The sequence below is a fragment of the Setaria viridis genome, chromosome 2, assembly GCF_005286985.2.
Source record: "Setaria viridis chromosome 2, Setaria_viridis_v4.0, whole genome shotgun sequence".
NCBI classification, from domain to species: Eukaryota; Viridiplantae; Streptophyta; class Magnoliopsida; order Poales; family Poaceae; genus Setaria; species Setaria viridis.
Window position 1 is genome coordinate 29,051,232 of NC_048264.2, and position 19,728 is coordinate 29,070,959.

Below are 19,728 nucleotides of genomic sequence, written 5' to 3' on the forward strand. Positions count from 1 at the left end.
GTAGCTAGATAAAAGAACCGTTTAAAATAGAAATTACTGTCTTACATGATTTATTTCCATCTTTTTTATTTTGCCTTTGTTATGTTTATCATACCGGTTGTTTAAGTTATATATATTGCTGTTTACTACTACTACTACTCCACCGCTTCATTCACTATGTAGATGCATCCACTTCATTCATGATTTATTTCTAGAACGTAATGCTTTGTTCTACCATTAATTCATGTGGAACAGAGATGACATATGAACTTGTACGAACTTTGTTCTACCTTGTATGAACTTGAATGGGACTCAACTTCTGGGTTCTACTACCTGGCTTCTTGTGAACAGGAATATGATAAGCATATGTGTGCAACCTTCTAGCTTGAACCAAATTAACCCCCTGCATGCAATTGATCGAACAAGGACAAAGAGCATGTATGTGCATGGATCACAGTGGATCTGGCTAGATATTCTCTGTATTTCTTATATATGTACCTAATTTACACTAGCGCATCTGCGTATACCTTTTCTGCCCAGCGTTATATATGTAGTTCTGACCTAAGGTGCATGCATATGGACTCTTAATAATGCTATATATTATAATTAAGGTGCCATTTTTCAGCTAGGTATAAATTAAAGAATGCACGATTTAGGGAAATGATGTTTTGGTGCTTGATCTATCTCCGAACCATTCGTAGTAGGAGCCGCCACCAAGTTTTGTAAGCCCAAAAGGGATTATTTTGGTATGTTTTTGAAAGATAACAATGGTGCTATCTTAATATCAGTTTGACAATAAGACTCATCTCAGTGGGTGCATCTACATAGTGCAAAGTGTACAGTAGATCAGTCGACATTGGCTAAGGAAATTTTCCACTAAATTTTTCAAATTTTAACACCTCCTAAGCAGAAAAAAAAATTGGCTCCCCTCCTGCCGGTCATTCTCATTTATAGAGGTAGCTCCTGTTCAGGCCGGGTGCCGCCATAAAACGAAAAGATCTAAATTTTCAACACAGCCTGTTGTTAGATAGATCGATCGAGTATAATTAATTAATATATGGTTGAAGGCATGCATTGATAGTCCAGTCATGCATCTGCTTGTTGTTGTGCACGCCCGCACGTCATGTAGTAGCACACACCGAGAATTGATGTACGTACGCACGCATCACTGCACTGCACGCACGTCACGCAACGGCCAACAACGGTGACACTCCTGCCTACCAGCTACATATACTTCTAATTCGTAGCTGTTTTGCGTAGCCCTGTTACTCCGACAACAAGAGATTTTCAATACGAGTAGGAGTTGTAGCAGCTCTCTAGCTAGGTCTCTTGTATAGGCACACACAGATGGCTCATGGCTGGATCCTACCATCTTGATTCGGTCTCGGCTTGCGGCCAAAGCACTGTTGCAGCAGATGCATTGCATGCCGCAGCGCTCTCTCTCGCTCGCGCGCGCGCGCCTACAGCTCCGATCGCCATCATGATCCATGGCGAGGGGGCAGCAGGTAGGCCGTGATGGAAGCGCGTGTGCGATTGCCTTTGGGTTGGGGGAAAGCCCGGTCTCCCGCCGATGCGGTAGCGAGCAGGCGGCCGGGCGCGTACGGTGGTGGAGGACGAGCGAGAGGGCGTGAGGTGAGGAGGAGGGTATATCTGGACATGGCTGTTATACGGCCGGCCTATATAACAGCTGCGGGAGCAACCCTACTAGCTAGGGCATATCTGGACATGGCGACGTGCGTAGCCTCGGCCCCGTGTCTTCGGCAGAGCTTTGCTGTCTGCTCTCCCCCAGTGCGTAGTCCGATTGACGAGCTGGCAGCCGCAGTCAAAGCAGTGTTGACCCCCAAACGATAATCAAGATCGACTAGCATTAATTTTCAATCAATATATCCGCCTTCGATTCGATTTAATTTCATACCTACTCTAGGGCGCTACGGGCAAATCTCTACGATTCGTTACATTGATTGTGTGTACAGTTTAGAAATATGCATGTCCGAGTGAAAACTGGGAAAATGGTGAGTGTGGCGTCCTATGCTTCTGGGTGGGTACTTTTGTTAATAAAAACATAGAGTATTTCCGCCATACATTTTTGTTTGGGTGCCCGGATCGGAAATCCGGCAAACTAAAGCAAAAGTTTGGTCACTTTATATGATTCAAACAACATGAATTCATTACCTAAATTGTACAATTAAATTTCTCATTATAGATAATGCTTTCATGCTCGTATTTTTCATTATATCTCATTTAAATTTATGAAATTAATAGTTGTCAAAGGTGTATATCATAAGTCGATGTCAAGTAAAAGTAAATTTTATGGAGGTAGCTGCATACTTCATATGCTTGTAAGAATATTGTTTTTATGAAGATAATATGCCTATTACTCTCTTCATTTTCCTTGTAAAATGCACAGGACATTACTCCTACAAGATTCAAACTCCATAATCTTTGACCAATAGTTGGTCTATCAATTGGTACCCGTCGATTGTAGCGTATTCATTCCATTCAAAAACAAGTTACTCTAACAGATTAGCGCTTAAAAAATTTAACCGCAAGGTTAATTATCAGGATTGAATGACACTTCTTCTTCTTTTGCACAAGTTAACAAAACAAATTAATATTGATGGCTCCATATTCTAGAATTGAAAATAATGACATGTTTTGCAAGACAAAATTTGAACCACAGTGTAAAACTTTAGTATCTTTTTTAATACATAATATTTTTTTCGAAACACGGGCACATACATACACGCACGCACACTCACCCTATGAATTTGCGCATGCAATCCTACCTTTTCCGAGAGACTATAGTAGAGCATGATATTGACTACGGAAACAATAATACCGTTAGTTTTTATAATCAATTTCGAAAAGTACAGGAACTTATCATGAGTCGATAATTCAAACTCAGATGAATAGTTTCCACGGTAGGAAACTTACCCATCTGAACTAGACTCGGTTGGAAAAAAGATGGGGTTTAGGCCTACTTTCACATCAAACGGAACCTTCGATCTGAAGGACTACTCCCCTGTGCGGCTGTGCCAGCCAACCATCATTGCACTCCTATGCGTTCTCCAGGCAAGAAGGAAAAACATATCAACATTTATAATCACATCTGGCATATTTTTAGCAAGCCGGCATCCTAAAAAAAAACAGTACTGGCGCCTGCGTACACAGTGCCGCGCCGTGCCTGCGGCTGAGCTGACTCACTGTGACTGACGTCCTAGTAGACTCCCAGTCCCAGACTCCCAGTACGTGCCGATGGGACTTCTCTGCAGCTGCCGCTCGCAGGAGCGCACGTCTTCGCGTGTCCGTGCGGGCGTGGCGATCCCGACTTGTGTCGCCGCCGCCCCGGCGGCGGACGGAGTGGGGCTCCCCGCCGGCCCAGCTCTCTCGCTTCACGCGGGCCACCCACCACCACACAAGGCTTTGCCGCAAGCAGAAGAAGAGCTGAATTTCGCTCCCGGGCCGAACTGTGTGGCCCGGGAAGAGCGCGCCTGCTGCGTGGACGTCGTGGGCCTTTGTGGCGTTTTGGCGGGCGCAGGCAGGCCGGAATAGATCGATGATGATGGCTTTGGCAGTTTGATTCCGGGGTCCCTGTCACGGCGGCGAAACATTCCCCGACGACGGGCCCCACCGGATCCAGCGCCGGTGCAAAGCGGGGATGCCCTGACGTGACGCGAGACCATTGTTTTTTTCACTCGCAAAGCAGCGAAGGCACCGCACCACGCACGTATGGGATCGGAGGAGGAAATCTGCCGGCCTCCGATCTGCCGGTCGCTTTCCCTGGATCCCTCCCGTGCCATCGTGCCGCTTCGTGCGTGCGTGCGTGCTACCGTGTCGTTGAACGGCGCCACCGCACTAGCACTCTCGCAGCCTCGCGTCAAGCTCGATGGCAACAACCACTCTCTCGTGTAATAAGAAGAGGAAAAATATTCCTGGACGACGCTGTGCCTGCATGATGTAACACTTTCTAACCTCCTTTTGACCGTCTCCGTTCTCACACCCATGCGTGGGTGTTCAAACATGCAACGCAGCCGGAAGTCCGGAACTGTTTGTTGCACTTGCACCGCCCTGCATCATCCATCGGCTACAGGGATAGCGATCTTTTTTCTTGTCTCAGCTGCCTGTGTCTCTGTAAAACGTGGGTGGGTACGGACTACGGGGGGCAGACGGGCAGTGCAGTGCGCCGATGGTCCTCCACACACATCACGCGCCGCCGTGCTGCTTGCCTTTACCTGCAACGGCAAATAGGCTACGCTGCTGTCTCTCAAGAGAAAATTCCCTATTGCTATCGGAAATTATATCCATCCCCTGTGTGCCATCAAAAATTTTTAGTCACCCCCTCAATGCCATTGAATTTTGTATTTCCATCCCCTTTATGCCATTCCGTCAAATTCCTCCGTTACCAGACGTTAACCGGCGAGAAAAGTCGAGGCCGGCATATCTTTCGCCCTCCCCAAAGCAATACTTATTAAAAAAAAAAAAGGAGCACCACTGTGCTGCAGCTTTTCCCAATCCACTCTCTCCTCCTGACCGTGCCATCAATCTCCCATCCTCTCTCATTGCTGTTCGATACTTCGATTTCCCCTGAGCGAAAAAGCAGAGCAGCAGCACCAGCACCGCTTGTTCTTGAGTGAGCGGGCAGGGCCGCGGTGGGCGACGGCATCGACGCGTCGTCGCGCTAGGCGGCGACTGCCGGTTCCCGCTGGCCGAGGGCAAGGACGGTGCTGGCTTGCGCTCTTCGCTGGAATCGCAGCCGCTGGTGGTGGCCTGCGTCGTGCCGCGTGCGCGCCCCACGAGCAAGCGCCCGCCGTAGCCGGTTCAGGTGGCCCTCACCACCACTCGTTGCTGCAGGCCTCCGCACCACTGCCACTCTCCACGCCGGGGCCGTCCCCGCTCAGGTCGTCCGCGCTGCCACAGCATCCGCCCCTCTAGACCGCGGTCTCGTCCCGCTGGCGCGGATGGCCGGAGCGGTGGGCTACTCGGACGGGCGGATGGGCCTGAGCACTAAGCTTTTCGCGTCGGTCTGGATCGTAGAGCTGTCGGTGAGGTCCGCGCCAATGGTTGGAGCCTGCGACTTCCAGCACCGGTGACGCCATGACGGTGGAATTTAACGGGAACTTAACGGAATGGCATGAATGGCATAGAAGGGACCAAAATACAAAATCCGGTGGCACAGAGGGGATGGCTTAATTTTTGATGGCACATAAGAGATGGGTATAATTTTCAATGGCATATAAAAAATTTACTCCTAGGCTTCCGATTTTGTCTGCATGCTATCCTCGTGAAGAGAGTACATGGCTAAAAGCCCCACCCGACAACATCCAACGGGATGTTTGGATACCTCGTGCTAAAGTTTAGCACCTGTCACATCAGATGTTTGGATGCTAATTAAGAGTATTAAATATAGATTAATTACAAAACTAATTACACAGATGGAGTCTAATTCACGAGACGAATCTATTAAACCTAATTAGTCCATGATTTGACAATGTGGTGCTACAGTAATCATTTGCTAACGATGGATTAATTAGACTTAATAGATTCGCCTCGTGAATTAGCATAGGGGTTCTGCAATTAATTTTATAATTAGCTCATGTTTAGTCCTCCTAATTAGCATCCGAACATCTAATGTAACACTGCTAAAGTTTAGCACCTAGTATCAAACAACCCTAAAATGAGAAAGCAGGACAGAGACATTAAAAATAAACTAGTTTGTCTCACCCTGCCTCGTCGAATCGAAACAAATCGATCCTAGATGGCCACCATGCATGCATGGACTGCTCTAGCTTATTAGATGCCCTGCAAAATATATCATAGAAAAGCAAAACGATGAATTTTGTTATGGGCTGCATTTGGCCATAACAAATTATTCCATTAGAGGGTTAAACTGAATTTTGTTTTCGGTGATAAAATGGATTGTTTTTTTCTTGTAGAAAATGGAGAGCCCTCCAGCTGGACTCCAAAGTTTCAAAACAAACTTTAGGGTGAATTAATTCTAAACGACTTCTAAACTCGAAGTCCAGTTTATAGCTACATGTTGCGTGCAACGTGCAGCTTATTTAAAGAGTAAAATACACTGGCGATATCTGAACTTGTCTTGTGGTGACATTCGGATGTCTAAACTCTCAAAATGCATTTTCAGATTCCCAAACTTATCTTAAGGTGTCATTTGGGTTCCTAAATTCTCAAAGTGCATATTTAAGCCCCCAAACTTGTCCTCAGGTTTCATCTGGGTCTCCAAACTCTTAAAATACATTTTCAAATCTTAAAACTTATCGTTCATGGAAATGCTTCATCCTCGCTCGTTGCCTTCACAGCCACCTTATACTAGTGATCACACATGTGTTGCTTGGCGCTTGATTGGGGATCTTAAAATGAACTTTGAGAGTTTAAGGACTCGGATGACACCCTGAGAGGACATGAAAATGTGTTTTGAGAGTTTAGGGATCCGGATAGCATCTTGAGATAAGTTCATAGACCTGAAAATGCATTTTGAAAGTTGACCTAGATGACACTCCATGACAAGTTCGGGGGACCGCCAGTGTATTTTACTCTTATTTTAAAATGGAAAAGGAAATTTTGTAGCTCGACTAATTGCTCGTCAGAACTTCGGAAGTTTTGACTCCTTTTAAACCCTAATGCACCTACTAAAAGCGAATGAGGGAACAGTACGCTGCACCAATGTACCTTAGCATCAAGTAGTAGAGAGTAATACGATTTTTCGATGCCTATCGGTGGGTCTAAGTGTCAAGATCACCGAGAAATGGTCTCTATCAATAACCACAGCCATGATCGAGAACTTGCAGGAGGGCGCAAGGATGCCAACACTGGACATAGTGATAGGCTGATAGCACAAGCAATTACAAATTATTAATAAGGAGGGTATGTTAGACGTCGCAGGCATGAAGATCAATGATAGATCATGGCATGTCTGGGACACAAAAGCATTGCTTGAACATGACATGCATACTTACACCAAGTATAACTCACAAGCTTACATCATGCATGTCTGGGACACAAGAATTTTAGCATCATGATTTTGTTTATCTGTTAAAGTTTTTCACTGTTTATGAACAAAGCAAAATCCATGAGCAGCAAAGTAAATAGGATAAGATTTACACTCCAACAAGCACAACAGAGGTAAATAATTCAAGTATAACAGAGATTGACAGCATGAAAATGTTTGAAAACCAAGAATGCTTCAAATCAGAAGTGGAATGAAAAAAAACATGCCACCAATTCCACCTTGCATTATACCCCATAGATTGTGCATTTGTACACCCATATCACCTTTTTCCCAGTACATGCCAATTCGGTAATCAGTACCATGAGCATGGTTACATGAACATACTTAGGGATACATAAAACGCTCCCTCCTGAACCTCTCTTTTCCATCATGCATGCAGAGACATGCACTGATGCACCCAACGTTATACCCCGAAGAAACAACGGCAACAAAGCTTGAAACGACGGCTAAACTTGTACTACTAGCTATGCTAAATAGCTTGCATTTATGCGTCCATTTGCATATGCATCCATGCAAATAAAAGCATATATAAACGGCATAAATGCAGCTAACGCTGGAACACACACATTACACATGCACGTGCTACACCGAGCACTGCTCCTGTGCGGCGTAGTTCATGCGCTGCCTCTTGATGCTCCCGCCACCTCCTCCGCCGGTGGACGACGTGTCGCTATCGGCCGTCCTGCGGTCCATGACGCCGCGCAGGGCCTCCTGCACCGACGCGATGCACTCGTGCCTCCGGTGCGACGCGGCGCGCCCGTCGCCGTCGCCCTTGTCGTCCGCCCCCTCGACCGCGGTGATGAGGAGCACGCTCCGGACGCGTCCGCCCAGCGTGGTGATCTCGGCCCGGCGCGCGCGCATCCGCAGCGCGGCGAGCGCCCGGACGATGTCCGGGATGAGGTCCGGGCGGTCCTCGCAGCAGAGCGACGCGCGCACCACGAGCCGCCCGGCCCTGTCGGCCGCCGCGTCCACGGCCAGCTCGTCGGCCTCCGTCGGCAGGAGCTGCGCCGGCCCGGCGCCCTCGTCGTCGTCTCCGGCAACGGAAGCAGCGGCGGCGGCCACCATCATCGCCGAGGTCTGCCGCTTCAGCTCCTTGACGTGGTCCAGCACCTCGGCCAGCAGCGACGCCTTGTCCGTCTGCACGCGCACCCACGCGACACCACAACAAGCAGCACATACAATTACAATCACGAGTGGATGTGGATCAACACTTGACAGACAACTGTATGAACATTGACCGGAAGCATGATGATTAGTCTCTGCTTAGACCATGGAATAGGGTGGCGCACTCACAGTAGTAAATGATCGAGTGTGTGAGCGTGGAGAAAAAAGGGCTTGCAAGAATTGCGGTGCAGCTTTTCTCTCTGCATTTCTCATGTGGCCTTTTGAGTTTGGAGCTTTTACACTAGCTGCGTGTAGGAGGTGCTCGTGGTGGTGCCGTACTACGATAATGTGTACCTGTGCTCTGACACGACGTGTAACGCTAACGCATTCATGTCATGTCGCACAGGGGTTGGAAGCCGATTTCCCCTGTGGCCCAAGCAGGAACAGCGGCTTCCACGCGTGAAAGATTTGTGCTGCATGCCTGCCTGCTCGATCCTGTCGTGTCAGGAGTTGGGCAGCAACGCATCGCATGCGGCGTGCGTGCTGCAGTGCTGCTTCCTGCACGGCCGCCCCCCATTGGCAATTGCCACTAATGCCCACCACTAATAACACCGACGTTTATTTTATCCAACTTGTAAACATGTGGATATATATGAATAATATATATAGTACTATACTGGTATAATACATATACTTTTGATCATGTCCCTGGAATGAAATTAAAATTGAATCTATGCAAGTAGTTCAGCGCATGCATGCCGTTAGGTGATAAGGGGAGGAAACCTCAAACCTAGCAAAGTAGCTAGATTCTTATTGGAAGCAGCTTCATGTAATGATGCAAAACTAAAGCTTTTCTCAAAGCTAAATCTAAGCTCTACGTGCAAGTCAAATTCATTCAAAAATCAAACTAAGCTTTATTTGCCTTTCTAGTAAGACCTAATAATCAGTCAAAATAGGTATAGCCGTTTAGTTTTCATCACTGCAAAGTGCAAACTAGCTAGTCCCCTCCCCAACGCACCTTGTGATTAACTCTAGCCAATCAGCCATGGTTCTTATCTCTTTGAGTTCTTGCACTGTGATCATCACACCATCTAGGGCTATCTATCCGTGACTGTTCCATTATATATGGATCACCCTACTTCTTAAGTCAGTTTGATGCTTCGATCGCACCAATCCAGAACAACAACGACAACGAGGAGGACAACGACTTGAGCACGTATCCAAATGACCAATATAGACGACGCGTTAATTTGATGTGATTTTTAGCAAGTTTAGCTTGTGGGGATAGAACAGATATAGATGTACGTGGCGATTAAAAGTGCAGCATGAATTGAGATCCGGTGATCACCTTGGTGGTGTTGGGGAGGAGGCTGCGGAGCCTGGCGAGGTGGCCATTGATCCGCTGCCGGCGCCGGCGCTCGGCCTCGCTGTGGCTCCGCGACGCCGCCAGCGCCTTGGCGTCCATCATCTCCCGCGCCGTCATCCGCCCCAGCTCCGCCTGCAGGCTCCCCAGGAGCCCCGACACGACCGCCTTGCCGCCGCCGCCTCCCTCCGCCGCGCGCTGCTGCTGCTGCTGCTGCACCGCGTCAAAGCCGAAGCCGAACACCCCGCCGTGCCCGAGCCCACCGACGGCGCCGACGCCGTCGCAGGCGTAGGCTCCCATGGCGCCGAGGCCCGCCACGGCCTGCTCGGAGGAGAAAGGCGCCGCGCCGAGCCACGGGAGCAGCTGGTGCGGCGCGGCCTCCTGTTGGCTCCCGTGCTCCACGCCTCCATCCCACATGGCTGAGACGGCCGGAGCGCTAGATTTTGCTTGGAGTTCTTGGCTCTGTGGTTGGTGGTGGCGGACTGGCGATGGTGGCTTCCGGTTGCTGCTCCCCCTCGCTCTCCCGGTCAAATGGGCGTCGCCTTTTAAACCGGGTGCTCGTGGCCACCGCGCACGGCGACGGCTTTGTGGGGGGTGGGTTTTTATCGAGCCCTTTTGGCGGCCGCGGCACGGTAGTGGCCGAGACGGCAAGCGAGACAGCCAGGGGCTCGTGTACGGCACTACACTAGTCAGGGGGGACCCAGCCTGTCGTCTTCTAAGATTTTTTTTCTCTCCAAGTAGTTGATGTTTCATGGTACTATAGTGATAGGAGTATATGCTTTGAATAGAACAGGGATGTGACTAGGGCACTAGGCGTGTAGGGACTAGTAGAGTCTGTTGTCATCGATTGTTGTCCATGGGCTATGGCACATAGGACTAGCAACAATACTACACTAGTAGTACTTGAGGTCCAAGGTCCGGGGTGGTGTTGGAATTTTTGTTTCCTTGGAAAAGAAGTGGTGTAGGTTTGAAAAAAAGAAAGTGTTGTTAGAAGTTTCTTCATTTGATGCTTGCTTTGGATATTCTTTTCTGAAAGTGCAGTGTGAATAATAAATTTTAAAATGCAAGAGAGCAAGGAGACACGAATTGTAAATCTTGGCAACAATGGCGATGCGATGGCGTGGGACGTGGCAACATCATGAAAAAAAAAAGTGTAAGGGCGCGCTAATGTGTAACTTCCGTTTAGTTTTTTGAGTGTTTAACTTGTGCAAACTTGACTTGTTCGATAGTGCGTGCCGCGGCTTTCTCGGTGAAGCTTCTTGCAACAAAAATACACATTGCTTTGCAACAAGACCCTATTGAAACAAAATAAAACGCTACCATCAACAAGAGTTACCGCTTTCAAAAGGTATATGGTCTTCACTTGCTATATCCATTATTTAAAAAAAAGAAACGAAAGAAGAGTATGCGACAGATGCGTGCCCCATGATGTACCTGATGTTTATACTGATATCTGCAAAGAAAATTAGAAGATAGGTGGTTTTCTTATCATAGGTTACCTCGAAAGAAAGTTACTTATATCTGCAAAGGGCCATCAACGTTCAAGAAAAGTTAAAAACAGAGTAACAGACCATGAAAGATTTTTGCAAAAAGTAAAAAGTTCAAAAGAAAAAATAACTCGTAGCCATATTTTACATTATTTTTTATGTACAAGCCGTCTACTAAAATCGTTTTCCCCTATTTGTACATAGCAACCATACGGTAGAAAAATCTCATCTCCTACTAATATTCCTTTTCTGCTATACTTGAAATTATTTTACAGAATTCGGTAGTAATCTTTTTTACTGAAAATTGTAGATTTTACCGCGCCACACGGCTCAGCAGCAGCAAATGAGAAGTCGCCTTCAAAAGCTGGGAGGAGCTGCGTATGCGTATCACCCAGGTTCCGAAACGGAAGCCGTGCCGGCGATTTGACAATTCAGGGGGGGCAGTTTGAAACCTCCGCGAATCCGTGACGGCCGCCGTGGTCCGTGGACCCGCCCGGCCACGGAGACGGAGGTCGCCCCCACCTCGCCGCGCATAAAGCCGACCGGCGCTGCGGTGCAGTCAATGGAAAAAGGCGCCCCCGCTCCGGCGTGCTGCCGCCGCAGGGAACAGCGCGGCGCTGCGTGCGCCCACCCGAAGCCAGCCGAGGCCCGGGAGCGGCCTCCTAGCTAGCCATCGGCTAGGCTATGCAGGGCAGGCAGAGGCGGAGGCTAGGCGCGCCGCGAGCGAGCCAGCCGAGCCGGCGGTTTGGCCGGGACGGCGCAACAAAAGGCGCACGCACCCCTGCCGCGCCCCGAGCCACGTCTTGCTCTTGGCCTTCCCCTACCGCGCCCGCGCGGGGTGGCCCGTCCCGGTGATCGCGCCTGCCCCGCGCGGCGGGCACGGGCTGGCTGCGTCGTGGGCGCGTGATTGTGTCCGGGGCGCGCGCGGCCTGGCCTTTTTGGCAGGTCCCCGAGCACGAGCAAGCAGCCCACGCCGCCGCCTCGTGTCGCAGTCATTTCCCTTCCCTTCTCCGGCCGGCCTCTCCTCTCGCCTCGCCTCCTTTTTCCGTGGCCAAGCCGTGCTGCCCGCGCGCGGCGCCCGAGGCGCGACCGGATGATTGTGTCCCGCAGGCTGACACTGCCGCTGCCGCTGCCGCCCCGGTCACGTCCGTGCCTGCCGCGGCACGCACGCACGCACGCGCCCTGAGGAATATCGCCTGCCGCTGCCGGCTGGGGGGCCGAGACGCGACGCCAATGCGCGGCCGGTTCCGCGCCCGCGTCGCCTCGGGGGCTCGGGGCCGACCGCTGCAGCGATCTCCGCCGGCCGGCTGCGTTGGCTCGGTTGGTTGGTTAGGCTCGTTGTCCGATGGGAAAAGATTGCGCTCGCGAAAGGCGGCTGGCCGGCCGGGTGGGGCAGAAGAAAGTTGGCTTTGGCTGTGCCGCTGCGTAACGTGTTGGTCCTTTTCGTGCTGGCGCCTTTCGCTCTTCTTTTTGTCCGAACTCGTATGCGTTGCATTCTACTCGATCGATACTTGCATTTGCATCCATCACTGCATGGTGTACAGTACAGCATCTTGTCAGGCCATCGAACGCACTGGCTCGTGACGCGCTGTCGCGCTTTTGCTCGGCACGTACGTCGTGCCGGGCAGGCCGGACGCCGGGTCGTCGTCGAGAGTCTCTCTCTGAGGATCCTGCAACAGCAAAAATGACAGCCCATCCGAGACCAAGAGCCAACAACGCACTCAAATAACCGTCACTGGCTCAGTTTAGTTTACACGCCTTTTTTCAGTTGCAGCAGCTAATGGAGGAAGAGATGACAAGGTGTGTGCGTATAGTATTAGCGTTTGTGGGCAGTGAGACGGACGGGACCTGACGGATGGATCATGGATCGCATCGTGGTGTGTGAATCGGAGGTGTGATGATGCCACCACCGCACCACCACCACCACCGAGCGGAGGAGCCTCTCGTTCTCGTCTCGAGCGCGCCAGTGCCGGGGCCCCGCGTGCGCTTGAGATCATCGCCACGCCATTATGACGCGGGTACCATGCGGCTTTTCCCCTTGCTCCTCCCCGTCGGAACAGGATTTCCTAGAAAGCGTGCTCGCCTTTTCTCGGCCAAAAGAGACGGGGGCGTCAGGGAAAAAGAATTGTATTACCGGTGGGGTACAGTACGTACGGGGCTCTCCCAACATCGATTTGCTTGAGCTCTGCACGACTGCACCAGCAGCTACGCTCATGTATGCATGTGGCCAAATTATGATGCCCGTGGGTAGATCCCGCATCCATCCATCATGTTATTGGTGTAGTAGCTTGTTAATCTGATCTTGTTCAAGCATAACAGGTTTACATTCAAGAATCAAGACTATGATCACCAAGCACCGCCGCCATAGCTTGTAATCCCCTCTTTGTCTTATGTAAAAGTCTACTATGACATCAATATGATTTAGAATACAAAGATCTTGAGAAGTAATATCTATACAAATATATCATTTCACATTCGCAAAAGAAAAGAATATATTATTTCATATAGAAATGGTTATATCAACCTCATGTTGTCACTCCATACGATTTTTTTTTTGCTATTGGGGATCAAAGTAAAAAACCATTTGACTTAGCTCAACTTTAAAATCGACCTATTCCCTCCGTCCCAAAATAAGTGTTCGTTTAGAAAATTTTTGGACACATTAGTAGTTGTGAGAAGTGATCATGCTGCCCCCTAATTACTCATATTAGTTGTGGTTGAAAGCTGTGCAGTCTATTTATTTTTCTAGATCCTGAATAAATGCACGTGTATTGGAATTAGAGAAAAAATATCAATTGATCATTTCATTAGCTATATGCACTTCTCAATACATTTTTTTAATTGGTGCAAGTGTTACTTTAATTAGATGAGTCTTACTGTGAGCTAAATTAACACCCTTTGTAGGACAAATTTTGAAAGTTAAACAAACACTTATTTTGGGATGGATGGAGTATACTTGAGTTCCAACGTACTCATAAATTTTAACTAACAATCTTACTACATACTGAGTACTTTTTTTTGGAGCATTCTTGTTAATATTTGTAAAACGCGCTAGAAAAGAGAGAAATATGTGAAATTCCCGCACAGAAAAATAAAAATATTTGTTCGAACCATGATTTTGAAGGCTCAATCTTAACAACAATAGCCTTTTAGATCTAACTTACTTCTAAATTACTAACCTCTACTATTATGATAGAAATAGCCTAGCTGTCGTCTAATTACCCAATTTTGCCATTATAAAGAAATGGCTTAAAGTAACACCTAACACATCTAAACCATCCACATTTATCATTATAAACATGACCTAAAGTGGCTGCTAAATCGACATCTTAATAACCCACATGTGACATAAATGACCTAAAGTATCCTTAGATATGCTTCTAAATACCTATCGGTACCATTATTAGTATGGGAAAATATATCTCAAAGTAAGAATGCATGATGCATGGCACCATATAGACCATGTATACACGCATGTTGCATGCAAGGACGGTTAAGGATACGGATTTCCATGGTTTTAGCAATTAATCATATAATTAATCATATAAGATGTTTTTTATTAGTCACATACCCATGGCAATAATAGTCAATAAAGATTGTATCAATATTCTGTAGCACAAAATCATATAAGTTGTTGTTTTAGATAAATTATTATAGTTTGAATAATAATGTAATTATCCAATGCTTTTGTAAAATATACAACTAGATTCATAGTTATTTGATAGCGGAAATCCGACGACTCATGCATAGCGACACAGGATGAAATGTTTGTTTTCTTTGATTATGATAATTAACTAAGAGTGTAGTATCAGTAGAAAGAGTGTTTAGAATGCAAGGTACAACATATACAAGTTTTTAACATAACATGCATAGAAGAAAACATTTGAGTATTTGGGAATTTGGGATGAAAAAACTGGATTAACAAAGTCACTATATATATAGATGGCTACAACAAGGGATAATATAACCCAAGTCAATTTCAACTTTTTGTTTAAATACAGTACAGACACGCACACAGATCATCTCTGAGAAGACATGCACATACACGTAAAACTATTAACGCGTAAGATATCACTGCAACTACAATGTCTCGAGAGTCTAGTTTCAGAGAGTCCGTTTTCCCATTTGAGTAATTGGTTTGATGAAATTAGTCTTTTTGACTTGTCTTGTTAGATGTCACAATTTACTCTCTCTCCCTCTCTGTTTTTTCACAAGATGTATTTTGTTTCATTAGGTCAAGGCTTTGATGAATAATTGTTTCATTGATGCGATACAAAAGTTACTCATAAGAAATTACTTTTAAATACGAATTTATAATGATATTGACTTTATGTCACAGAAACTATGTAGAGTAATTATATTGTTGATTAAAGAATAACTAGATGAATAGGACTTGTAATTTCAAACGAAGGGATTACCATATAATTCTTGTTGCAACCGGGGGACTAATATAATACTATAATTCAGCACGTTTCTGTGACCAGGAGTGTAGTAAAGCTCAAGAAGATCATGAACCTCAGGTGAGTAGTACATTCAGTAGGGGCTATACACCTATATATAAACATAGCCCATTCACCGTTGGGCGTAATCTTTTCTCAAGCACAAAGTATGCTTCGACGCCTGCGTGTACTGCACAGGAAAAAAAAAACACGGTTCTTCCCCCTTTATTTGCGTGAAGATATCACGGCAACTGCAATGACTCGAGAGTCGAGTCTGCAGAGTCCCTTTCTCATGGAGTACTAGATTGTGATATTGTTTTTTTCACAGATTCAGGTAAAGAAATCCTTTTGCTGCATGCCCGTGACGAGCCTATACGAGTATTGTCTCTAGGAGTCTATAGGCGGGTATCTGTCCTTGAACAGCGGCGTGCCCTCCTTTGGCTTCGACCAAGGGTACTTCATGGTTGCATCCCTCGGGAACTTCCTGAAGTTGACGAACGGCGCCCAGACCATCAGCCTGCAGACACAAAACCGTGTATGCTTAAAAACAGGGAGATGAATCTAGTCTCTTTTCTCACCCCCTTTTGACTGTATGAAACTGAATTCAGTTTGTAGTAGCTAAGTTAGGAATCTAGATTTCCATTTCATCAATCCAAAGTCCAAACACATCGAATTGATGGAGGATATCATGAATTTTGAGCTTAATTGGCACGTAAGAAAGGAAAAAAAAAGCTCTTTTATGGTACACAATACTACTACTTAGTGGTATATAGTATATATAAGATCAAACTATTCATTATTATGAATAATTTAGTAATTATTACATTATAAAAGTAATATTTCAAATGGAATGGTCTTTTAAACTTTATGCTAATTTAGTAATTATTACATTATAAAAGTGATATTTCAAATGGAATGGTCTTTTAAACTTTATGCTAGTATCAAAAATAAAATTATAGTGACGCTATTTGTGTTATTTTACCATGATATCCTTATACTACTTATACCACCCATGTATACTACCCATACCACAAGTGAAGGTTTCAGTAGTATACAATTAATCTTGACTGTCAGATATATGGTCCTTTTTGAACACTAGTATAGTCTTGTGTAGAGAAAAAACGAAATCTGAATTGTTCTGTAAGGAGTGGTTCACTTGTGACAGTAACTGATAGGAAGGAGCAACTGAAACAGAAGCCCGTCCTGGTAGCTTGGAAAGAAGTTGGACCTTGTCTTTTGCAGCCACAGCCTAGAGGTTATATTAGTTCGATTCAGTCCCACCGCATTCTTATAGTAGTAGTGCAAGATTAGCAGAGACGATTAGGCAGCAATCCAAAAATTAAACACTTTGGAATGTCTGTGGGCTGTGGCCCAATCCGGGATGTTTGTTTTCTTTTGGTCCCAATAAAGTTCGAACGAACATATGTTTGTTTGGTTGCAGAGTGAAACAGTTGGAGTAGGAAGGTGCCACACTACTGACACTAGATCCTACGCAGATTTTGTCTGTTTTGTTGCTAGTGTTCCAATCCCTAAACAGATTATGTGATGAATTACCTTAACACGACGCCATGACTAGAATCTACATTCTAGAAGCTTTGGCTGAGAAATCTTACACCCATCAGGCTATGACACAAGCTCAACTGATTCGAGCCATGGCACACCGTATCTGTCCGTGTGCAGAGCAAGGAGTTAGTACTCACCCGGGGAAGAAGAGGTAGGTGAACATGAACTGCAGGTACGTCTCCACGAAGTCGCGCTTGTACCACCTCAGCCTCATCCAGTTCATGATCACCGGCTGCACGAAACACCACCAAATCCAAAGAACGAGCTACTGAGAGATCCTCCAAATCAAATGAACTCGCTTCGCAAGCAAAACTAAGAGAGCCTGATCGGTAGTAGCTGACGCACAGGGGCGATGAGGAAGTAGAAGAAGGCGAACACCGCGAGCGGCGGCAGGATCGCCAGGAGGTCGATGTCCTCCTCCCCGGTCACCGTCGCCAGCGCCGCCGGCGCCTCAACCTACAGCATATATAAACTTGCAATTTCACGTTCGATTCTACTTCCATCCAAAGCAAGCCCGCAGGAGGGATGGTGTCAGAGATCGAGCAAGCCTCTCGTTGTACGTACGGCTGCCCAGGCGGCGCCCCAATGCAGCGCCGCCGCCAGCCTCTGCAGCTGCGACACCGACGGGGATGAAGCAGCTAGCTTGCAAGGGGCCTTGTCGTGGAGGTGGCAGAGGAGCCTGAACTTGGCGGAGCGCTGTGGCGACGACGCAGCGAGCGTCGTCGCCTGCCGTCTGGGTAGCTGCGGAGCGGTCGGCGGCGAGGAGGAGGCCGAGGAGAGGAGGCGCCATGAGGCGGTGGTCTCCATGAGCGGCAACGGGACGGGAGGCTCGCTTCGCGGGCAAGGCCGTGGCGCACCAGTCTTATCTGGATAGGCGACGGTTTTGGGGTCACCCCGTCACGGAGCGCTGCTGTCCTATCCATCGCGCGGCGCCAAGCGATAACCACCTCAGGAATTTGTCTTGCTAGGACGGGGAACAAGAACAAACAAATTAGAGCTGACCGCTGCTGCCATGTACAGTACCTCTGCATGCTCTTGGGATTAACTATTTCGTGCAACTATACCAAACAAAAAAAATTTGTGTTTATGTGAATGAGCCCTACAGAAAGCCAGAAAGGTAATGAGCTCAATAATGACAATATAACTACAGTTGTGTAAAATAACAACAGTTGTCCTCCTTACAGTTGCTTTAAGGCGGTCTGCAAAATGATAACAACATTTGCTTTCGTTTAATAAACAGTCTCATGTATAATCCTGAGACAACTTAACAAACAATTTGTACTTGCTCTAACATCCTAACTGACCTAACTGAAAAATGTAACATCCAGGATTGCCTTTCTGATTGGCCCGAGAAAATGCGTTTTTCCTCACTTCTGGATACATACACAGGACACTCCGGTACTCAGCTCTGGCACCATCTTAGCTGTGAAACTTCTGAATCAAGAAGAAGAGTGATTAGGCGCTAATTTAACGTCTGCAGAACTCTAGAACGCCAAATTCCCAATATGTTTTGTTTCTCCAGAATAAACCAGACATGTTTCATGTTATCGCGTCAGTATTGCATGATTATTCTAAGTTATAGCAGGAATTTTTCGTGTTATCACGTCAGTATTGCATGATTATTCTGGGTTATAGCAGGAAGTGAGTCTAGCTTAATTGGTTAGAGTGGGAGGTCTGGTCGTGCACTCTAACCATCCAGATTCGAGTCCCTTCTAACTCAGTGGGAGGTCTGGTCGTGTACTCTAACCACCCAGATTCGAATTCCCTCTAACTTCAATTTAGGTGCCTATTTCTTTTTCTTAATGAAAAATCATGTGACTTGTGTACCGTTTTAATAGCTGTACATTGAGTCATATACAAAATGCAGTATCCCCTCTGTAAGATAACAGAAAGCTAACACTATGGTCGAGAATGTAGATATACTAGTAACTAGTTTCTGGGAAAGGAGCATGATACCACTCTACCCATTCTTCAGGAACAGATGCTTACATTGCACAGGTTAGCAACACTATGTTGCATGCAGGGAGCAACATGAACATATCTGCCCCTTGCAATCAGCAACAACTGATCAACAAAAGAAAAATAAAAAAATAATCAACTCTATTGTTGGATGAACCGAAGCTGTCAATCTTTGGCTCCAAAAATGGTTCTTCCGTACCATTTTTTAACGTAAAAACTAGATGGTATTCTACAATTAGACATCATCTAAGACTACGCCCTTGTTTACTTCACCCCCAACTCCCAACTTTAACACTATGCAAAAAGAAGATTCCCCATCACATCAAACTTGCGGTACATGCATGGAGTACTAAATGTAGATGAAATTAAAAATTAATTGCACAGTTTTGTTGTACTTTGCGAGACGAATCTTTTGAGCCTAATTAGTTAATGTTTGGACAATAATTCACAAATACAAACGAAACGCTACAGTGTGCTACAATGCCAGCTAAACAAGGCCTACAGATGGATTGCTACACAACCAATCCCAAGATCACCCTGCATCTTCTTTGAAACGAATCCTGAGGTGATCTCTGACAAAGGAGCTCATGTGAACTGAAAACTCATCGCTGACAAAAGAAGGCGTGATGAGAGCGGTGCAGCATATAAAGTCAGAATTCAGAAGCATAGGAAGAGCAAGCAACTTTTTTGTTGTCGAGTTGACATGTCAAGCGAGCCCGAGCGTGCAGCCTGCGGTCAGATGCCTCTCGCGAGAAGCAGAGCCTGCCGCTCTGCCGGCGCAACAATTACCGATGGGAGACGGTGCCG

General features: G+C 46.8%; 2 protein-coding genes across 2 annotated transcripts; both read right to left on the reverse strand.

Moving 5' to 3' along the window:
* Positions 1-7,176: 7,176 nt before the first annotated feature.
* On the reverse strand, positions 7,177-10,065 carry LOC117842522 (transcription factor bHLH30). The gene is made up of 2 exons (XM_034722995.2): positions 9,459-10,065; positions 7,177-8,143 (listed from the first exon to the last, which is right to left on the reverse strand). The coding sequence occupies exons 1-2, from the start codon at positions 9,888-9,890 to the stop codon at positions 7,589-7,591; spliced, it is 987 nt and encodes a 328-aa protein (XP_034578886.1). The 5' UTR covers positions 9,891-10,065; the 3' UTR covers positions 7,177-7,588.
* Positions 10,066-15,447: 5,382 nt separating this feature from the next.
* Positions 15,448-17,839, reverse strand: LOC117842009 (NAD(P)H-quinone oxidoreductase subunit L, chloroplastic). The gene is made up of 4 exons (XM_034722341.2): positions 17,527-17,839; positions 17,308-17,418; positions 17,100-17,194; positions 15,448-15,916 (listed from the first exon to the last, which is right to left on the reverse strand). Exons 1-4 carry the CDS (start codon positions 17,767-17,769, stop codon positions 15,787-15,789), a joined length of 579 nt encoding a protein of 192 aa, XP_034578232.1. The 5' UTR covers positions 17,770-17,839; the 3' UTR covers positions 15,448-15,786.
* Between the last annotated feature and the right edge of the window lie 1,889 nt (positions 17,840-19,728).

Coding starts and splice junctions, on each gene's coding strand:
- LOC117842009 (XM_034722341.2), bottom strand. CDS start 17,769: ATGGAGACCACCGCCTCATGGCGCCTCCTCTCCTCGGCCTCCTCCTCG. Junction 17,419..17,526: donor GGGGCGCCGCCTGGGCAGCC/GTACGTACAACG, acceptor TATATGCTGTAG/GTTGAGGCGCCGGCGGCGCT. Junction 17,195..17,307: donor TCTACTTCCTCATCGCCCCT/GTGCGTCAGCTA, acceptor TGTTTCGTGCAG/CCGGTGATCATGAACTGGAT.
- LOC117842522 (XM_034722995.2), bottom strand. CDS start 9,890: ATGTGGGATGGAGGCGTGGAGCACGGGAGCCAACAGGAGGCCGCGCCG. Junction 8,144..9,458: donor TCCTCCCCAACACCACCAAG/GTGATCACCGGA, acceptor GTGCGCGTGCAG/ACGGACAAGGCGTCGCTGCT.